Source organism: Eucalyptus grandis, chromosome 3 (genome assembly GCF_016545825.1).
Source record: "Eucalyptus grandis isolate ANBG69807.140 chromosome 3, ASM1654582v1, whole genome shotgun sequence".
NCBI lineage: Eukaryota > Viridiplantae > Streptophyta > Magnoliopsida > Myrtales > Myrtaceae > Eucalyptus > Eucalyptus grandis.
The window spans coordinates 53,791,854-53,814,019 of record NC_052614.1 but is presented as its reverse complement, the minus strand read 5'-3'; the positions used below and the strand labels follow the sequence as shown (position 1 = coordinate 53,814,019).

The following is a 22,166-nucleotide window of genomic DNA, read 5'->3' as shown; positions in this document are numbered from 1 at the left end:
ACGTCGCACCGACCATGCCACTTTAGGCCGACCGGCGTCCAGTCAACAAAATTCAGCCAAAATTGACCGGAAATGACTGAATCGACACTAATTAAAAAGATTTATGACTTTTTTAACACTTTTCCCTATCTGAACCTTAGGCTGTGTCGTCACTATCCATTTAATCTATCGGCTTATTCTATTGCCATTGTGGAAAATTCAAAGCTATTGGTGTTACCGAAATCACTTTCATCCGCATCTCCTCTCTCTCTCTCTCTCTCTCTCTCTCTCTCTACACCAACATCATTGGCATACATATCTTGACTTATCGTCCTTGGGCCACCGAGTTGAAACCAAAGAAGAAGCCACCGAGTTGAAACCAAAGAAGAACGCAACTTGCGTCCATCTTATGCGTCTGTCCCCCGATTTTTATTTTTATTTTTTGAGCAAGAGTCCCCCGATTATTGATGGCCTAACTAACCCCAACTCCCGTCGCTTTCATATTTATAAATGGGCTACAATGTTTTTGACTTTAAGGATGATCTCTGACCAATTTGTCTTGACTCGTGATAATTTGTTCTGACCTTCTCGAAGAAACAAAAGCTATCTAATAGTTTTTTTTTTTTAATTTAAACTATCAATTTCCAAATTTTAAGTGCTCACTTTAGAGGCCACGTTGGTTCGATTTTGGGAAATGTAAGTGCATTCGGGCTAAAGGAATTTTCGGAAATATAAATAATATTTGATAAATTGTATTTTGAAAACACATTGGGAAGCAACTTTAACCCAAATACCACTTAGTAAAAATGACACTTTGTAAATGACTTTTGCTAATTAAAAAAAAAAAAAATCAAACTATTTGCCGACAAAACTTAACGGCCTCCAACCAGCTTCGCTAGTATTTAAGACGTTCACCAACAAGTTAGGGTTTTCGATGACATTTCCAGAATTATGAAATTGAGCAAGAACAAAGTTGAAAGAAAAAAAAAACACTAGTGCATTTCAAGAATGTTACTTTTCAAAGTACCTCCAAAACTACCTTGGGGTAAAGGCCTTTAGAGGCATTTGGAAATGCAATTGTATTTCCTCAAGGTTAGAATAAAATGAACAAAACACCATTCCTTTGCCCAAGGGACTTTAGAGTCCCAAAGCCCATTTCCAATGTTGAACTAAATAGGCCAGAATATGTCTTTAGTTTGTAAAGGAAACCCAATTCAAGTAAGTTTCCTAATTTCAGTAGGTTTTTTGGTTTTAGTATATTTTTTAAAGGAGTTTTCTATATTGAATTCAAATATCATGGCATACAGGAGATAGAATTCTACTCAGTTGACTCAAACTAGAGCAAACAAGAAGAATGTTAAAATTACATGTGTGGGAATTTTTTATGTAAGTTATTCGTAAGAAATTGTGAGATAACATTTTTTTTTTGGTTTTTTTTCTTGTTTTTTCTTCTTCTTTTTTTTGGGTACTTGGGGGCTCGGAACAAATAAACAATCAAGTGATTGTTAATTGTGTATTTTCTGATTTATAAGGGATTTCTTGATAGCAAGCTCTCCCACAAGGTAAGTACCTACAATCGGACCAAACCACAGGATTTTCTAATGTCCTTGTCGTTTCTTATTGATTTCTCTAGTAATTTCACTCTTTTGTGTTTGACTTATATTACAAGAAATGTTGCTTCCATGTTATTTTTGCAACAATTGGTATCAAAGTTAAGACTAGGATTTTTAGTATTTATTAGGGGCTTTTGCTTGTCTAACCACTATGAAATTTTTGTTGTTGTAATTATTTCTGAAGCAAAAGTAGAAATGAAAGATTTAGGTTCTGCAAAGAAAATACCAGCCATGGAGATTTCGCATGATAGGGCTACATGGTTTTTGTGTCTTTCTCAAAAGCAATATATTGAAAAGATTGTGGAGGGTTTAACATGTAGTGGGCAAAATTCATCAGTATGACTTTAATAGTGCACTCTAAACTATCTAATAAGTTATCACCATAAACTAAGGATTAAGAGGAGCATATGTCCCACATTCGTTACTCTAGTGTAGTGGGTAGTATTATGCATTCCATCTTATATACTAGGCCCAATATTTTACAAGTTGGGAATGTTGTTAACTATTATATGAAGCATTATGGTAAGACTCATTGAGAAGCTATGAAGTGGATCCTAAGATGTTTAAAGGGGACAACAAACACTGATATAGTGTATTGGAGGGACGGCAACAATAGTGTGGCTAGGGGTTACATGTATTTGGATCACGCCGGTGACTTGAATGAGTGAAGGTCTTAAGTAGAATATGTATATGCGCTGGTAGGTGGTGTAGTAAGTTGGAAAAAGCCCTTATAGGATAATATGGGCTTTTCTTCGGCTGATGCAAAGTGCATGCATAGACCTTCATAGCAAAGGAGGTGATATGACTGAAGAATTTGCTCTTGAACTTTGGGTTGAAGCGGAAAAGTGTTGCCATACATTGTGATAGCCAAGATAAGATATATCTCACTTTGAATTTGATTTATCTCGAACAGACAAAACATATTGACATCAAGTACTATTTTATCCAAGATTTCATGGCAATTGGCAAGGCGGTTGTGCAAAGGATTGTGACAGTGGAGAACTTGACAACATGGTGACAAAGCTCATTCCTCTAGCAAAGCTTAAGCCTTGTTGGAGCTCAATTAGGGTCTATAGAGAATGATCACTCATTGGGGCATTGGGAGAGCTGACATAGATGATGAGCATTACGACTTAGCTACAAATATCGATCCAAGGTGGAGATTTATTGCAATATTTTTTTATTTTCTCAAGGAACCCGATTTAAGTAAGCTTCCTACTGTAAATAGGTTTTTTAGTTTGAGTGATTTCCTACTTTGTGTAGGTTTCTTAAAAGGAGTTCCTTCTTTTGGATATAAATATCATGTATATATAAAATATGGAATTCTATTTGGTGGAGACACACATAAGAGTAAACAAGAAGTTTGTTAAAATTTTAAGTTTGTTAGTTTTCCAAATGAATTGCCTTTAAGAGACTATGATATAACACTCGTACATTTGCTTTGGGAGACATAGGCCCTGTTTGGTTGGGCATTTGGAAAGCCCATTTGGGCTCTAAAGTCCCTTGGCCAAATGCAAACGTGTTTGGTTCGGTTTTTTGGACGACTTTAGCGATATGCAATTGCATCTCCAAGTGGCTCTAAGGGCCTTTAGCCCAATGCAGTTCCGGAGGTACTTTGGGAGTTGCATCTCCGGAGGTACTTTGGGAAGTTGCGTCTCCGGAATGCAAGTTCGGTACTATTCATCTTCTCCAAAAATCACCTCACACCACTGCGAAGAAGCTGACCGAAGGCCGATGACCACCGGCCAAGGGTCGCGCGCGCGGCGAGGCGCCGGCAACCGCCGCCTGAGGGTCGCCCGACCTCGGCGGTCGCCGACCTCGGCAACACTTGGGTCGCGCGACCCGGCGACGTTCGCCCGTGTCGCGCGACCCCGGCGAGCGACCCAGGTGACGGTCACCGGCGTCACGCGACCCCGACGCCAGCGACGCCGCCGAGGTCGTGCGACCCCAGCGATCGTTGCCGGGGTCGCGCCCGCCATCCAGCCGCCGGATCTGGCGGTCCGACCGCTGGATCTAGCGGTCCGGTGGCCGGACTTCAAAAAAATTAATACAAAAGTTTTTTTGTTTTTTTAATTTAATAAAAGTCATTTACAAATACAAATTTTACCAAACGGTATTTTGGCCAAAGTTGTATCTCAATGCAAATTTTACCAAACGATATTTGTATTTCGGAAAACCCCATTTACCCAAAAGTATTTGCATTTTGGCAAATGCATTCCCCAAAAGCCGAACCAAACGAGCCCATACTTGAGCTATTGAGCTTGTATACTTAGTGGTATGCGAATTCATAATGGAAGTGGCATGCTTTCCCAGTAGAATAGATATTGAAACTCAGACTAAATCACATGAATATTTTGTGTCATTACTGTTCGTCATTAATCTTTTTAATAATTTTGCTCTATCGCTTTTGACTTGAATCACAAGATTCGTGAACTTCCGCACAGTTCAAAACTCGACCCTTGAATTTCGATTCGCAATAATGTGTTTTTAATAAATTTCCTAAAAAGGCGATATTTCAGCTTTGAAGTTTTCAGTTGTGCTGTTGAAGCTAATTTCAATTCCACGTTTCCTATAAAATATATTTGACCATAAATTGCTCAGCTTTCGCTTTGGTGTCCCTCGTCTAATATTCATCTGTATGAAATCTCATCCATCATTTACATATGGTTCTATAGACCACATGATACACAAGAAGTTATTGTATAGACTTACTCTAATTCATTACATCCATCATATATTAAAAAAGAGTAAGAAAATCGAGTCCCATGTAAAAATCAGAAATTCTTCCTACTTGCCATTAGTAGAACGAGTCTATATTCTGATACTTCTCTACGATATGATTAAAAATGCACTATGACAAATAGAGACATAAGTATAGTAAAAGTGCCAAAACTTATGTATGGCATTCACTTTAATGCCAAAAGTTTATTTTGAATCACTTAAATTTTAAAATTTGAAAAATGATCTTTTCAATGTCAACTCCGATCTAATTGGCCAAAATCTAACGTGTCACTTTTTTTTTTTTTTGAAGCCACATGGCTTGTTGAATAGTACAATCAGCATGCAAAAAATAAAACGACACTGTTTAAATCCCTAAATTGATTGAGAATTGGAAGTTGAAAAACCTAACTAGCAATTTGAGCACCTACTTGATTTTCCCTCAAAATTATTAGCTCGATCTTGCAAATGGAGGGCAGAAGCTTTAGCAACACTCACATTTGTTCCACAAAAAGCGAATTAGATGATGAGTGCTATGTTATTGTGAATTACTGAGTCTGATAAGAAGCTTTGGTAATGGCCAGCAAATGACAGCACAACTATGACAGCGGCCAAGGGACATTGGGCAGGCAACATTGGGTGATTGAGCAAGCTACCGTGGGCGTCGAGCAAGCAACATGCTTCGTATGTGGGAAGAACATATCGATGCCCTAATTTTAGTCCCCCTCCAACAATGTCGTTTTGGCCAGAGCTATGAAGCATCATTTTTGAAAGGTAGTCCATATATGATGGCGAAATGTTGTTTCTTAAGGAGTACAAAAAACAACATCATTTATGCCATTCCACATAGATTGCATTTTAAAATTTTTGTCATGTCAACTTATTTTTTATTAATATAAAAGCCACGTAATCAATTTGGCCGGAATCTCTCTTTGATGGCACAAAGTGATCTTTTCTTTTTCTAATTCAACACTTAAGTGAGCCGGTGGAAATTTTTGGCACCAAAATCAACGTCGTATACATGTTTTAGCACTTCTAGTGTACAAATAGAATATTTCACTAAGCAAGACCTTACTTGCATTTGTAGCCATTGGATTACAACCACCTGAACATCAGTAACAAAGATATTTCGGCAATTTTTTTTTTTTATGTACCAGATTTATCTTCTGGGTAGTTCCCACGAAAAAAATATATAGGAGAGCAAACTATGGCTCTTCTTCTTCTTCTTCCACTAATTCCGTGCCTGTGCAGCAAGACCAAGGGATTCATCAATGTAGAAATGAGTTCTTGCTTCACCATCTCTCTCTCTCTCTCTCTCTCTCTCTCTCTCTCTCTCTCTCTCTCTCTCTCTCTCTCTCTCTCTCTCTCTCTCTCTTCTTCTTTATATATTTTGCAGCTACCGAATTAGCACCTACGTTTCTACGGCACTACTGCCCAAACACCACCCTCTTCACTCCCAACTCCACCTACCAATCCAACCTCAACGCCCTCCTCTCTTCTCTCTCATCTCATTCTTAGTGGCTAGCAACTATGATCTACAAGAAGGAATCATTCCATCGCAATCAAACATAGGAGCTAATCAAAGTAACCAATAGCTAGAAGATTGTCAAGCGCAAATAGATCTATCAACGAAAGGAGAGCATTCTTGGTGTCGAGGTAGTGAGGTATAAGGCAAGATCTGTTGCAAAGAGATATACTTAGTGACAAGGCATTCACTACAACAAGGTGTTCTCTTATGTGGTAAGACATACATCTATTGAGTATTACTTACTTTAGAGGGGACAACAAATGTTGGTATAGCATGTTGAAGGGACGACAATAATAGTATGGCTAGAGGTTACATGGATTCATATAACGCCAGTGACTTGGATGAGCGAAGGTCTTTAGTGGGGTACATATATGCCCTAATAGATGGTGCAATGAGCTACAAATATTGATCCAAGGTGGAGATTTATTAGAATATTTTGAGTGTCTCAAGGAACCCAATTTAAGTTTCCTACTACAAATCGGTTTTTTAGTTTAGTGATTTCCTAGTTTGAGTAGGTTTCATAAAATGAGTTTCTTGTTTTGGACATAAATATCATGTATAGATAGAGCACACATTAGAGTTAACAAGAAGATTGTTAAAATTTTATTGTGTAGACTTAATCTAATTAATTGTATCAAATATATATTAAAAAACAGCAAGAACAACAAGTCCCGCTTAGAAAAAGAACATCTTACCAAATGCCATTAGTAGAATGAGTCTATATTCTGATACTTCTCTACGATATTATTAAGAATGTACTATGATATATAGAATTTGTTACATGTCAATTTCCCATTAATTAGCTTTACCACTGGGACACCACTAGGCTCGACTTTGCTTGCATTTGTAGCCATTGGATTACAACCATTTCTACATCAGTCACAAAGATAGATTGACAATCCAACGGGTGTAAATATTCAGGGCTTGAATGTCTAACCCCATAATTATTTAACAGACTTGGCAGTCTGGGTTAGGTTCCGTTTAATACACGTACTAAATTTTCCAAATAGTTCCCACGACAAAGATATATAGGAGAGCAGACCGTGGCTCTTCTTCTTCCCATAATTCCGTTCCTGTGCAGCAAGACCAAGGTATTCATCAACAGAAAAATGAGTTCTTGCTTCACCATCTCCCTCTCTCTTCTCTTCTTCTTCATCAATTTTGTAGGTACTGAATCAGCACCCACGTTTCTACGGCATTACTGCCCAAACACCACCCTCTTCACTCCCAACTCCGCCTACCAATCCAACCTCAACACCCTCCTCTCTTCCCTCGCCTCTGCTGCCGCCGATGGCGCTGATGGCTTCGCCAATGCTACTGTTGGCCAAAACCATCCCGACCAGGTCTATGGGCTCTTCCTCTGCCGCGGCGACATCGACATCTCCACGTGCAGCGACTGCGTGGCCACTGGAAAACAGGATATACTCCAAAGATGCCCCAACCAGCGAGTCTCCATGATCTGGTACGATGAGTGTATGTTGAGGTACTCCGATGGGTCCATCTACTCGGTCATGGAACAAGTGCCTTCTTTCAAGACGTACCGCACCAGGAACATCACCAATCCATCCCAGTTCATGCTAGTCCTGGGAGAGACCATGGACGACATCGCTGCGAGGGCTTCAGTCGGCAAGTCGGGGAAGAAACTTGCCGTTGCGGAGGCAAACTTTACGAGTTTGCAGAAGCTGTACACGCTCGCACAGTGCACACCGGACTTGACGGTGTTGGAGTGCAACACGTGCCTCCAGGCAAGAATCGCGGGTCTCCCACAAGGGAAGCAAGGTGGGAGGTTGTTCGCTCCAAGCTGCAGCATGAGGTTCGAGCTGTACCCATTTTACAATACCTCGGCCATGGTGGCGCTGGTGCCTCCGCCGCCCTACCTTCGTTCTCCTCATGCTCCCGTGACCAGACGTAAAGGTACATGTTTGTTTTTGTATTTTGTCTTCTGTCATAACGGAAAGATCTGTTCTTTTTTTTTTCTAGCGAACTACTTATCCTACTTTATACTTTGAATAAGTGGAGTGAACCTTTTAATAAAGAGGGAAGAAAATATCATAAGTGTCATAATCCTTATACACGGTGCCATAAATGTTTAATTGATTACTTAAGTATCATAAATTTGAAAGAAATTTACTTAAGTGACATCACTAGTCAAAATTCTAACATGTCAATAATTTAATATAAAATTATCAGATATGGCTCACCAAGGAAATGATATCAAAAGCGTGTAGAATGAGTCATTAGTCCTTTCTTACCCCAAATTGAGGGAAAAGTACCAAAATCACCCTAGACCTTTTGCATTGGTACCAATTCAATCCTAAATTTTTTAATTTAAACATTTTTACATTGGTACCAATTCAGTCCATCCGGCTAATTTAAGTTGGAAATTGCTGACGTGGCCACTAACGGTCTTATGTGGCGCCACGTGGACAAATTTTATAATTTTTTATATTTTTTCAGATTTTTTAAATTATTTTTTTATTTCCTTTTTTCTTTTGTCCTTTTTCTTTTCTTTTATTTTCTCCTTACCTCTTGGCTGGCGAGGTCGTCGGCCAGCCGACCATCGCTGGCCACGAGTTGGTCAAGGCATCAGCCCCCGCCCAAATCCAAGCAAGGGGCGGAAGGAAGCGTGCATGTGGGTGTGCGGGAGAGAGAGAGAGAGAGAGAGAGAGAGTACCGTTGAGCTTGATTGAGAGAAGAAGGGAGAGACGCTTCGCAACTAGAGGAGACGAGATGCTCGCTGCCGCGACCTCGCCTAGATCTGGGCGAGAGCCGCCACACCCTCGCCCGCCACGAGCAAGGGCTGCCGCGCCCTTGTCTTTGGCCAGGTGAGGGCACAAAGGCCCTCGCCGGCCAATAGGCGACCTCACCAACCAAGGGTAAGGAGAAAAGGAAAAAAAAAAAAAAAAAAAGAGAAAAAAAGAAATAAATAATTTTAAAAATCTGAAAAAAATTATAAAAATTATAAAATTTGTCCACATGACGCCACATAAAACCGCCGGTGGCCACGTCGGCATTTTCCGGCTTAAATTAACTGGATAGACTAAATTGGTACCAATGTGAAAATGTTTAGGACTAAATTGGTACAATTGAAAAATTTAGAACTAAATTGATACCTGTACCAATACAAAATGTTTAGAACTATTTTGGTACATTTCCCCCAAATTCATGAAGGGGGCTTATCAAACTCAAATCCTAACCCTATCCCCAAGTTAGGTCCAACAGCGGCCAGTCTTTGTCCCCCAAGTGCCGCCAAAGAACATCCTTGGGGAGAAGGCGCCACTACTAGTCTTCAAGGGTCGCCGCAATGGAAATTCCTTTGATTTGTGGTAACGTAGCTTTCTCTTCGTGAGATGGACCGGTCTTATGTGTATTGACATTGGAGATTTTCCCTTTGAGGCTGCGAGCTCAAGCAGCAGCACTCAGGGCCCTGTAGGATAGGGTATGCAGTGGGCTCATGGCGATGTCTTTCATCTCAATTTCTTGAGCAATAAGTTGCTTGTCAATTTGGTGCAAGGAAAGGGTTAAGTGAAGTCCTTTCTGCACACTTTTGATGATATTACTTATCCAACAAGCCACGTCACATGATTTTATGTCAAATTAATGATACCTCAAATTTTTCAACAAAAGAAATTACTAGTCACTTAAATGAATATCTTTTAAAATATTATGATACTCAAACGATTGATTGAAAAGTTATGATATGTATAGTATCATTTTCCCTCTTTCAAATGATCCCTTTTGCTGAGATGAGCGTATGACAATCTACAAGTCATTTTCAAGTTAAATGATAAAAAGGAAAAAAAAAAAAAAAAAAAGAGAGAGAAGGGTAGCTGTCAAAGTAACTAAGGGTGTGTTTGTTTCACGGAATACATTTTCAGGGAAAATATTTTCCTCATTTTCCGGCATTTGATTCACTCAAGAAAATGAGTAAACGGAAAACGTTTTCCTAATCAACAGAAAACGTTTTTCTAACAAAGCTTAAATTCAGGAAAATGATTTCCCTTTGAAAGGACCGGAAAATGTTTTCCGAATCTACCAAAGTCTAGATTTGATGCTTGGTTTACAAACAATTATTCTTATAAAAATATATTTTTAAATTTTTATAATTCTTTTTAAAATATTTTTAAAAAATCGAATTTTTAACTTTTTAATATATTTTTTATTTATTTTTAAAAATATATTTTTTAATTTTTAATCATTATTTTTCTCTTTTCTTTTTTTTTTTCTTCTTCTTCGGCCAGCCGGCCACGATGACGGCCGGCGACCGGCCACAAGCGAGATTGAGCTCGTCGATGTTGGGCGGGGCTCGATCTCGTCGATCCAGCCAGGCCGAGGCCCCGCCCGATGCTGGCAAGCTCGAGCCTCCCTGGGCCGTTGGCGAGGCCGAGCCTCACCGGATCCGGTGAGGCTTGAGGTCATCGGCATCATGTGAGACTCGATCTCGCCGGCGTCGGGCGAGGCTCAATCTTGCCGATCCGGCGAGGCCGAGGCCTCACTCGACGCCGGTGAGCTCGAGCCTCGCCAATCGTTGACGAGGCCGAGCCTCGAGCTCGCCAACGTCGGGCGAGGCTCGATCTCACCTGGCCCGTCACCGACCGGCAGCCGGCCGTCACCCTACCGACCACCAGCTAAGGAAGGAATAAAAAGAAAGAAAAAAGAAAAAATAATTATAATTTCGATTTTTATAAAAAAAAATTTATAAAGTTAAAAAAGGTCATGGACTCAACAAATTAATTTGGAAGTAAGAGGCACACTATTGTCAATTGTTAGGTCAAATGTCATTCAATTTTTTTTCAAATGTGATCCAAACACCAGAAAATACTTTCAATCACATATTACCAAACAAAGGAAAATTAATCATTTTCCTGGAAAATGATTTCCCGGAAAACATTTTCCAAAAACGTTACGTTTTCCGTGAAACAAACACACCCTAAAATGAAAATATAATTCCGCGGTAACCTTACTTTGATTAAAAAACAATCGGCAAAATTTGTGAATTATATCAACCCCATCGGCAAAATTTGTGAATTATCAACCCCATCCCAAATCTAAGCATCTTGAATATGGATGAACCAATTCAAGAGAACACCAAATTCCACATGGTATTACCCATGGCCCTCAAAGGGAAAATCTCCAATATCACATCCGAAATTTCAGTTTAATGCCCACGGGAAGAAAGCTACATTACCACAATTTGGAAGGATTGCCATTGAGGTGGCCCTTCAGAATCAGCAACAATGCCACCTCTAGCGCCTTCGCTCCAAGGGTATCCTTTGGCGGCACCCGCAGGATAAAGACTCACCACCATTGGACCTAATTTGGGTTTAGGGTTTGAGTTGAATTTAGCCTTAATTTGTCAATTTGGGTCAAGGAATGGCTAAATGATATTGATTATGAACACTCTAGATGACATTATTTCCCAAGTGCGCAACGTCAGACGATTTCCCAATGGCACTGCTCATGGTACAAAAGTTATGGCACTGATCATGTCATTTTCACAATTCTGTGTCTATCCATTTTGATTTGCTTATAAGAGGTGAAATTTCCCAAGGCATTTTTTCGCATATACTTGTTGAATCTATTCCAAATAATTCCAATGACTCTGCACTTGTGTTCTTTGCTTGTCTTCTCCCTGCTTCAAGCACTTCAAAGCAACACAATTTACAGCATAACTGCATCAAGTCCACTGTTTCAGCACCAAACCCTTGTCTCTAGCAGTCAAATCTTTGAGCTCAGGTTCTTCACGCCTAAAGGATCAACAAAGCAGTACGTAGGAATACAGTACAAGAAAATGACTCCCTCTAAAGTTGTCTGGGTGGCCAACAGGGACAAGCCACTTGGACCTACAGATCAATCTGCAAGTTTAATAATTGGCGAAGATGGAAATCTGAAGCTTTTTGATGGGCGACAAAACACTGTGTGGTCTACTAATGTCATGGCAAAGTCGAATTATTCTGAAGCACTGCTTTCAGACTTTGGAAACTTTGTTCTTCAAGACAGGGAAAAGAATATAATGTGGGAAAGCTTTGATGAGCCAACAGATACTCTCTTGCCAAGCATGAAGATTGGAGTAAATGTGAAAAAAGGAAAGAAACTAAACTTGACTTCCTGGAAAGGCGAAGATGATCCCTCACTCGGAAGCTTTGTCGTGGGAGTGACATCGGAGAAAGCACCTCAGCTTTTCACTTGGAATGGATCAAGTCCTTACTGGAGAAGTGGACAGTGGGAAAAAACCAAGTTCAATGGAATACCAAACATAACCAACATAAACTACGATCTGCAACAAGATAATGTCCAGGGAACCACATATTATTACCTCAAGAATAACAGCCCCTTCTTTCACTATTTTTTCATCACTTCTGAAGGATCTCTAAAGTCAGTTTATTGGTCCGATGTCTGGACGAAATACTGGGAGGCACCAACACCAACTACACCTTGTGAAATTTATGGAATATGTGGCCCCTTTGGAGTTTGCAATCCGTCTAGTTCACCCATGTGCAGATGCTTAGAAGGTTTTAAACCTAGATCAGATGAAGAATGGAACAGAGGAAACTGGACCAGAGGGTGCCTTAGGAAAATGGAATTGAATTGTCAGAAATCTGCAAGTGCAACAGCTTCAACAACTATGGAAAAAGATAAGTTCGTGCAAATGAGACAAATAAAATTGCCAGATTCCGCCAATCATTTGTTGATAGATAATGCGGAAGGATGTCAAAGTTGGTGCCTAGAAAACTGCTCGTGCTTGGCCTTTTCTTATGTGAATGCTATAGGATGTATGGCTTGGAGTAAAGACCTCCTAGATACTCAGCAATTCTCCATGGGTGGCGAAGATCTATTTATTCGACTTGTGGATGCGAGTGCAGGTGTGGATACAGGTTGAAATGGTTGAATCAATACAAGTTTGGTTTTGCACTTCCTGTGCTTCTTATAATATATTTTCTATGGTTCAGGTGTACCTACGCGGACAAAACTTATCATCATCCTAAGTACTATTTCTGGCATCATTTTATTTGGAGCTGGTATTTCAGTATGTGGTCTTTCAAAGTGGAGAGGTAATAAAAGATGTACAGTTTGTTCTTTTTAAGGGTGATTTTGCGCTAACTGCAATATAAGAATCTTAAATTATTGGTAGAACCACAGCTTCAAAAGCCTGCTCTGCTACTGATGTTCTCATGCTTATCTTGAGTTGATTTCGTTCTATCTGTAAAATGCAGGGAAGTTTAGGAAAATGACAATCCCAAGGCTCGTTACATCAGAAGATTTGCTAAGGGACACTGCTTGGAAAGACCAAATGAAGGAAGATGATACATCAAAATTGGTCGTTTATGACTTTGATAGCATACGCCTCGCAACAGACAACTTCAACGTGAAAAACAAACTCGGGCAGGGAGGGTTTGGCCCGGTTTATAAGGTAAAAGAAAATCCTTCTCTGAGGGAAATAAGGAAATTATCCAAAATCTGATAGTGCTGTTCATTTTTTAAACAGGGAAAACTGAACGATGGTAAGGAGATAGCAGCAAAGAGACTTTCAAGCAGCTCAGGCCAAGGCATAGCGGAGTTCAAGAATGAGATTCTTCTAATTTCCAAACTTCAACACCGAAATCTAGTGAGACTCCTTGGTTGCTGCATTGAGGGAGAGGAAAAGATTCTAGTGTATGAGTACTTGCCCAACAAGAGCTTGGACACCTTCCTCTTTGGTTAGTCTCACTCTTTGAAGAACTTATTCCTACTTTCAACAAAATCCGGTATTAAAACTAGATATTTCTTCTGTTTGTGACCTTGTTCAGATTCAAAAGAGAAGGCAAAACTTAGTTGGAGTGTACGCTTCCACATTATCCAGGGGGTCGCCAGAGGGCTGCTTTACCTCCACCGCGATTCTTGCCTTAGAGTCATACATCGGGATTTGAAAGTGAGCAACATTCTCTTGGATGAAAAGATGAATCCCAAGATTTCAGATTTTGGGCTGTCACGGATGTTTGAAGGCACTCAAGTTTTGGTAAATACTCACAAAATTGTGGGGACACGGTAAGCTTTCTATCATCACTATTAGGAGTACTTACTCATGAGGCAATATATCACCTTAAAAAGTAGATTAGCAATATAATTTGCTCAGCTTTCCCTTCATACATGTCCCAACTGTTGCTTTACTATTACCGAGAAAACTCTTCCATGTACATCCAATGGTTCCAATATGTTAGTTCACTCCGAGGTAATTATAGACCAGCGCCGCAATGCAAATGCTAAAAGATATGAGAAATACAATGCTCGTCAAGTTGGATGTTTATGACCCTCCGATTTTCTCATCTCTCATGTCATCATCCTCTAGCCTATGATTTTTTTTGTTTGAACTGTACTTCAAGAATGCTTCACCTATATTATTTTGTCTACAGTGGTTACATGTCTCCAGAGTATGCCATGGGTGGGATATTTTCTGAGAAATCTGATGTTTATAGCTTTGGAGTACTGCTATTGGAGATAATCAGCGGCAAGAAGAACACAAGTTTAGATTACCCAGGGCAACATCTCAATCTCCTCTCTTATGTAAGAGCAAGATCTAACTTCGAACTACTACACCTCCATTCAGTTTCCAACCATTGGTAGTCCTTGAAACACTCTGACAATCAACTAGTTGTTACAGGCTTGGCACTTGTGGTGTGAAGACAAAGGATTAGATCTAATGGATGAAGGCATTGCCGATGCATTTTTGGTGTCAGAAGTGATGAGATGCATTCAGTTAGGGCTTCTCTGTACGCAAGACCATGCCAAAGATAGACCCAACATGTTTGCCGTGGTTCTAATGCTGAATGGGGAGTCCAATCTTTCACAGCCAAAGCAACCGACATATACATTTTCACGCTCGCACGAATCCCCATCACAACAAGAAAGCATCCGGTCGATTAATACCATCACCATTACTACAGTTGAAGGAAGATAAAATTCTCAAATGCATTTTCACTATCAATTCATCTTTCCAGGGGTTCAGTGTTCACCAAATTAAGCAGCATGGATATGCGATAATTTGTTGCACTTTTACGTGGATATATGATGTAAACATAGAGATTGTGAGGGAATCTGAGTTGCTAGCTCTCTGGTAGAACAGCGTTAGGTGGGCAAGGACGCACAAACGTTCAGAACATTTGTAAGCAGAAGCAAGGTGTTAGAGCTTCTTTTTAAAGAGGATTTGAAAGTTAAATTTTCTTCCAAAAGATTATTCATGCATTTCAAATTTTCAAGGATCAAATTCTTTGTCAAACGACAAAATTTGACCCCCAGCAAAAATTGCGATTGCACGCCATTTTGCATTGACATTTTTATCAGCACATCTCTACAATTAGAAACTATGGACATTGTAATCTTAGTATCTTGGACCTATGTCAAGAGATAGGTATCACATATGCATTTCATAAAGATTAAGTAACAAATATGTTAATAATGGCAAAATTCGACCCCTAACTAAAAATACTGACATAGCGTCATCATGCATTTACATTTCTCATTGCATTTCTTTTGCACACAGTAATAGAGCATTCTAAGTTATCATATTAGACTCAGCGGCAAAAACTTTGATCAACAAAGGTGCTAGAGCTCACGGGTAGATCGAACACCAGGACTAAACCTTTTTCTTTTTTAATTTTGTTGCAGCTTCTCCTGCTTGGTTCAAGGCTCAAACAAACTTGGAAATTTGCAAGCCTAAGTATTGCGATGAACATCTTTGACTCTAACTTTTTATTGGCTAATACAATCAAAAACTCTAAACCGGTATACCCATAACACATTTACCCTAAACTAATTTTTTGTTTCACAAAAAACTCCCAAACTAATATAAGTGCCATATTCACCCCCAAACTAATTTTGTATCATAAAAAAGAACTCTAAATTAGTATAGTCACGTCCCAAACCGGTGTACATGCACCACATTTACCCATATTTACTCCAAATAGTGGTAAATATGGATTTGCTTCTTCTTCTTTTCTTTTTTTTTTTTAGTAAATGGGGCATGAGTGCATCAATTTAAGGTAAATATGGCATGAGTATATTAGTTTGGATTTTTTTATATAAGAAATCAGTTTATAATAAATGTGACACAAATTTACCAGTTTGAAAGTTTTTATTATATAAAAATTAATTTGGGGTAAATGTGGCATCGGTGTACCAATATGTTGCTTTTTGTGGCATGAGCCCTTCTTCTAATGGTATGTGACCCATGGCTTAATCCAAAAAGTTACCGTTTCCCAAATTCGCATTAATGGAAGTTATCGATCGATCCTTACACGAGGCAAGCAGTCCATAAACAATGATATGAAGGCATCAAAGTGGGAGTTTCTTATGTCCGTTTGGCCTGAAAATTTTACATAACTGTAATCTACGTATTAGCTCACTCCACTACAAATTTCAGTCAAAATGGACAAGCGATGACTATATACTCGTCGTTTTTATGTGACTGCATAGTGTGCCCAAGCCTAACCCATGACTTGGTTGACTGGTTTTTGTGACAAAGACTTGATGGATCAAGCTTGAAATGTTGGACAAAAACCAAGGCACTTTAGAGCTTTGAACCAGTGGATATTGGTTAGAAATCATTGGGTAAGGATGGGCTTGGCCAGCGACCATATAAATGGATTCATAAAAAATTGTCCAAAAATTCTTGAACTTATTATAAAACGACCAATTCAATCCTAAACCATTTACTTATGCAAATTCAGTCTTAAACATGTTGACGATTTATCAATTTAATCCTAAACCTTTTAATGATTTGCCAGTGTAGTCCTTAGGCAAGTTCCAACCAAACTTATCCAAAAGAATTATATTGGCAAATTGCTAAAAGATTTAAAAATAAATTGACAAGCTATCCAAAAGTTTAGGACAAAATTAGTACAATTAAAAGATTTATGACTAAACCGGTTGCCTTACAATAAGTTTAGGACTAAATTAACACAATTGAAAAGTTTATGACTAAATTAGGTAAAGATGGGCTTGGCAAGCAACCATATAAATGGATTCATAAAAAATTGTCCAAAAATTCTTAAACTTATTATAAAATGACCAATTCAATCCTAAACCATTTACTTATGCAAATTTAGTCTTAAACATGTTGACGATTTATCAATTTAATCCTAAACCTTTTAATGATTTGCAAGTGTAGTCCTTAGGCAATTTCCAACCAAACTTATCCAAAAGAATTATATTGACAAATTGCTAAAAGATTTATAAATAAATTGACAAGATATCCAAAAGTTGAGGACAAAATTAGTATGGTTAAGATTTATGACTAAACTATTTGCCTTACAATAAGTTTAAGATTGAATTAACACGATTGAAAAGTTTATGACTAAATTAGCTATCGTACAATAGGTTTAGGACTTTTTGAATAATTATCCCAAGGGATTCAAGATACTTCTCTCTCTCTCTCTCTCTCTCTCTCTCTCTCATTTCCACCTTCATTTCTCTAGCTCATTCTCTAGTCTTCATTTCCTTCAACTCTCTCTAGGCTTGAAAAACCATAAAAACTATGATTTGAGGAACCAAAATCATTAAGTAACAAGTGAAGGTTGAAGGAACTAATAGAGCAAACTGTGTCAGTTTTGCTAAATATTGTGAGTTGAGTGAGAGCCGAGGACCCCTTGCTTCACGAATTCAAGGTAAAACACTTCCGTCCCTCTATCATTTTAAGTTGTAGCTGGTTCTCCAAAGATAAACAAGTTTCAGATTACAATTAAAAGCCGAGGTATGGCGGCTCACATAATCGTTGCATGCATTACAAATCTGCTACCTTGGTCTACCGATTAATTGACACAATTATGGCATCTAGTACATATGATTTGACCTTTTTGGGTTATGTTAGACTTAAGTTTGTTGTTAAACTGATCCATTTCCACCTCGCTTGGCTGTGACCCCTACTAGCTTTGTCTAGCCGTTTCCCTTGATTTTTTGTTGAAAAATCTTGCAAATGTGTCTAGCCCCATGCTTTGGCCGAGGGCCTTAGGGTGTCAAGCTCATTTTTCTTTGTCATTTACTCATGTCGATGTCATATTTTTTGATAGATTGAGATGTAATGTCGATTCCTATGTTGAATGTCATGTTTGTGAAGTTTGAGACCTAGTGTCAACCGGTTCCAAGGATTGGTCCTTGGATGTGATTAACCCTATTTCTTTTGCCACTTACGTTGTTTAATCTCATATTTTAGTGGAATCACACATCATCATTCACCCGTCACCAAGATTCCATGTCTATTTGGAACTGTTTAGTGGGCAAATGAGCACATTTAGCTAACTGTTCAGCAAACCTAATGGGCTGGATAGTCGATTTTGGACAACCCATTGCATTATTGCTATTGCATCATTCCCGAGTCACATTCGCTTTTTCGCCTCATATTTATAGAATTTTCATTATGGTTATTAATTTAAATTTATCGAACACGTTTTTGGTATAGTTTAGATATCTAATCACGTTATCATTATTATCATCATTTAGCTTTAGGAGACATGCACTCCTTAATTTAGGCCATTTGCAAATTTAATTATTAGCAGCCTTGGGAGTCCTATTCTAAGGTTCAACAACAAGAGAATGTATATTTTTTGCCCAACTCATATTGGGTTCCTATTGCACCTCAATTGCTTTTGATATCATAGTATTTTACTTGGTATGATATTATTTTGATGGTTAATGTTCTTGTGTTATACAACTTTGATTATGTGTGGTCATGTAGATGTGTGTGCTTTGGATTTTAAAAGTTGGAAAGATCGCATGATTAAATGTTTTCAAGAAAGTGGAAAAGATACCAAATTAGGCATTAGATAGACATCTAGCACTATCAAGGCCCTAGGCTCGAGTCTCTAATTTGCAAAAGTAAAACGACCTCTCACGTTTTACTTGGCCTCTAACCAACCTTTGATAGATTGGTGGTCGTTCTTAAATTAAAAATAGCATTACATAATTAACCAAGGAAATCACCCCTGCAATTAGGCTTTTGGAGAACTTGGGTCAATTACTAGCACCACCTCACAAGAGGGATCGCCTGCGCTTGCTTGTTAATTCATTAACCATCTTAGAGGTTATTCATTCGGGGGGTCGCAACAAGTTTCCCTTAAAAGAGGCATCAAACAAGAAGTGAGAATGGTCAGGCTCCAGTAATGTTATGCATGATATAAATCACAAGATCATAAACATTCAATCAATTCATTTCACGACAATTTTGTTAGATCAATTTGACTCAATTTAGTTCCATATATTCCATTTCCAATGGCTATTAAATTTAATTCACATAAAACTTGTTGCTAAAGTGCACTAAAAGTCATAAACTTGTCACGAAAGTGCAATTAAATCCTAAAACTTCCAAAAAGTGTAATTAAATACTAAAACTTATTAAATTAGTACAATCAAATTCTTCATTGAGATTGTCAATTTATCCAACAAAAATGCATATGTAGCATTTTTAAATTAATTTCTCTCTCTCATATGGCTTTTTTTGTTATTTCTTCTTCAAATCTTATTTAGATTAGATTAAAAATAAAAATGCTAAAAAATTATATTTAAAAAAAAAAAAAAAAAAAAAAGAAATTCAGAAAAGGGAAAAGAGTAGGGCTCACTAGTGGGGCATTGCCACCCATTGCCAAAGGAGCCAACAGAGGTCGTCGACTATGGGCAAGGGTGGTCAGTCCAACTCTAGAAGAGGGCGCCTAAGCCTAACAAGGGTGAGGCGCCCAATTTTAGGCAACATGGGCCCTCCCCTAAGGCCAACAACAGTGCCTCTCGCACCTTGCCATTATTTTTTTCAATTTTTTTAAAATAAAATTTTTGCCTTTTATTTTTTTTAATCTAATTTAAACAAGATTTTGAAGAAGAAAATAATAATAATAAAAGCTATGTAGGAGAAAAAAATTAATTTAAAAATGCCATGTCAACGACTCATCACCAAGATCAATTTCTAGATTTTAAACTAATTTACAACATCATAACGTTGAGTCGATTGCTCAGACATGCTACTCTATTCCTTGTATCTCAAATTTACAAATCTCTTATTTAAAAATGCTTTATTTTGTGAGATCCCCCTCTTACACACATCTTACAATTTCTTCCGCAATGTGTTAACATTTGTTTCTTGAGGAGCATGATATAAAAAATTATGATCAATCTATTGTGAATATAGCCAATTGTTTTCTAATTGATTCACTCATGTTCTTTATCTTCTTTGTCTTCTTTACTTTTATCCCCAGTGATGGGTTCATATAAATTTTGACAAGACAATTTGTCTTTAGTCCGAGATGTCCAAACAAAATAAGTTGCGGCATTTAACTTAAACATGGTGCCAATGGTTTCCTCCATCAATGCTAGCTTTGATTCCACTTTGTTGGGGAAAGACAGCATCAATTGTTGAGGACTTAAACTTGTCAAGGATCAACACCTTCCCCAAACTCAATGAACTAATATCAAATCAATCTCAACAGCAACTAGTTACAATATTCCAGTACTATCAACCCCAAACAAGTAAATATAGTGCCAAAAATTAAATACGAAGTAGAAAAACAAGACCCAAAATTTTATGAGAAATAGCCAATTCGGGAAAAGCCACAAGAGCTCTCTCTTTTCTTTTTCAGGAAGAAAACGCGGCTACTCTCGCTTCTCCACTGCTTTGAAACGTTCAGCCCTCTTTTTCTTTTCTTTTCTGATTTTATTCTTATTAAAGATGTGCTGGACCTATGAGTCGGACCTAGCTCATCACTCTGCACACGTTGAATGAGATCCATGGTGCCCTAATTCTCACTGACTTCCTCGTTGTCTCTCTATATTTATGTGACGATCTGCGTACGAAATTTGTTGTAACTAAATTTGCTAGTAAAGTGCAACTGGATCCACTAATTAATTGTGTTCAAGCATTACCTTTAAATCATCCTTTAGTCATTTGCACACTAACACATATCCCAATCTTTTCACGGTTCCACCCCATACTTTATGTTTAACATTAAATCGTAAATTGAAGGAGGGAGGGAGGGAGGGAGGGAGGGAGTAGAGTGGTCGCAAAAAAGGACAATGCGAGAGAGAGACAGATAATAAAATGCTTATGGATAATAAATGGCGAGAGAGAAGGGAGGGAGTTTCAAAGAATGTCATAGGTGAGACCGTTGTCATGAGTTAAGTGGACTGTCTCAATAATAACATGAAAAGTCTATCTCATGCAATATTTTCTTGGTTCAATCTAGTTACATCATCATATCCAATCTAATCACAGCCCAAAAAAATAATTAAAAAAAAAAGCGACATTTCTTGCTCCACTTGCAGCAACAATTAGGATTTATTTTCTGAACAACATGCAGGATTAATTTCAACGTCTTCGACAAAGATGTGTTTTAATTGGATTTTACACACATATACAGACATCATTTACGATCAACATAAAATATATGATGACGCCATAATTATATTTTCACGCCTGGAAGAAACAGTCCGCTATAAAAACCTGGAGCCTCCCAACAGGGGCACGAGTCAGTATGAATAACTAGCACGAATGGATCGCAAAATTATCTTGACGCGAACGCAGCAATATGCATGCACTTCCGAAGAGGAAATACGTCCCCAGAATTCACGATAAAAGGATTCGAGCCCGCCGCGCGGCTTCGACCGATGCCCGAACCCCGCGCTCCACCCACGGCTTCGACGCCGAAGAAGCAGAAACGCCGCATCGCAGGACCGTGCAGAGAAGGAAGAGCAGGCCCAGCTCGACGTCAGCCTTCACCAAGTCGAAACGCCAGGACAACAGCTGGAAAACAATGCACGAATCCATGGCGATGATCGAGAACAGCCCTGCGGCGAATCCTAGGACGAGGCCGGCGAGGACGACGACGACCACCGCGATCAGGATGCCGGCGACGAGCGTGCCGTAGAGGAGCGCGACGAGGATGAGGTCTAAGTTGGGTACCATGTTGGCGAGACTGGTGTAGAGAGCCGGAAAGAATGGAGATTTGCGAAGACTCGGAAGCCAAGAAAAGGGGGAAGAGAATGGAGTGAGCTGCACTCATTCTTTACTGGGTTCGTCTGCAAGAATGAAGCAAAAGTCTTGTGCCGAAGCCATGGAGGTCGGTCAATCTTTTAATTTTCCCAAAATTAAAAGGGAGTTAAAAGATTTTCTTAAATTCTCGCAAGAAATAGAAATCAAAAGATTAAAAATAGTAAAAATAAAAGAAAAATAAGAAATAGTTCGGTCAATCTCGAGAGTTGTAGTTGTCGCTCTCAAGATAAGCATTGATACCCAAAAAAATAAAAGGGAATTAAAAAGATTTTCGAAACTTAAATTCGAGCAAGAAATGGAGAAAAGACAAAAGTGAAAAAGGAAT

General features: G+C 38.7%; 2 protein-coding genes across 2 annotated transcripts; both read left to right on the top strand.

Moving 5' to 3' along the window:
* The first annotated feature begins 6,947 nt into the window (after window positions 1-6,947).
* Window positions 6,948-7,860, top strand: LOC120291968 (cysteine-rich receptor-like protein kinase 25). The gene is made up of 2 exons (XM_039309788.1): window positions 6,948-7,752; window positions 7,853-7,860. The coding sequence occupies exons 1-2, from the start codon at window positions 6,948-6,950 to the stop codon at window positions 7,858-7,860; spliced, it is 813 nt and encodes a 270-aa protein (XP_039165722.1).
* Window positions 7,861-11,386: 3,526 nt separating this feature from the next.
* Window positions 11,387-14,994, top strand: LOC104439918 (G-type lectin S-receptor-like serine/threonine-protein kinase At1g61550). The gene is made up of 7 exons (XM_018870246.2): window positions 11,387-12,713; window positions 12,789-12,890; window positions 13,053-13,249; window positions 13,325-13,535; window positions 13,626-13,863; window positions 14,229-14,379; window positions 14,477-14,994. Exons 1-7 carry the CDS (start codon window positions 11,435-11,437, stop codon window positions 14,771-14,773), a joined length of 2,475 nt encoding a protein of 824 aa, XP_018725791.2. The 5' UTR covers window positions 11,387-11,434; the 3' UTR covers window positions 14,774-14,994.
* Window positions 14,995-22,166: the final 7,172 nt, after the last annotated feature.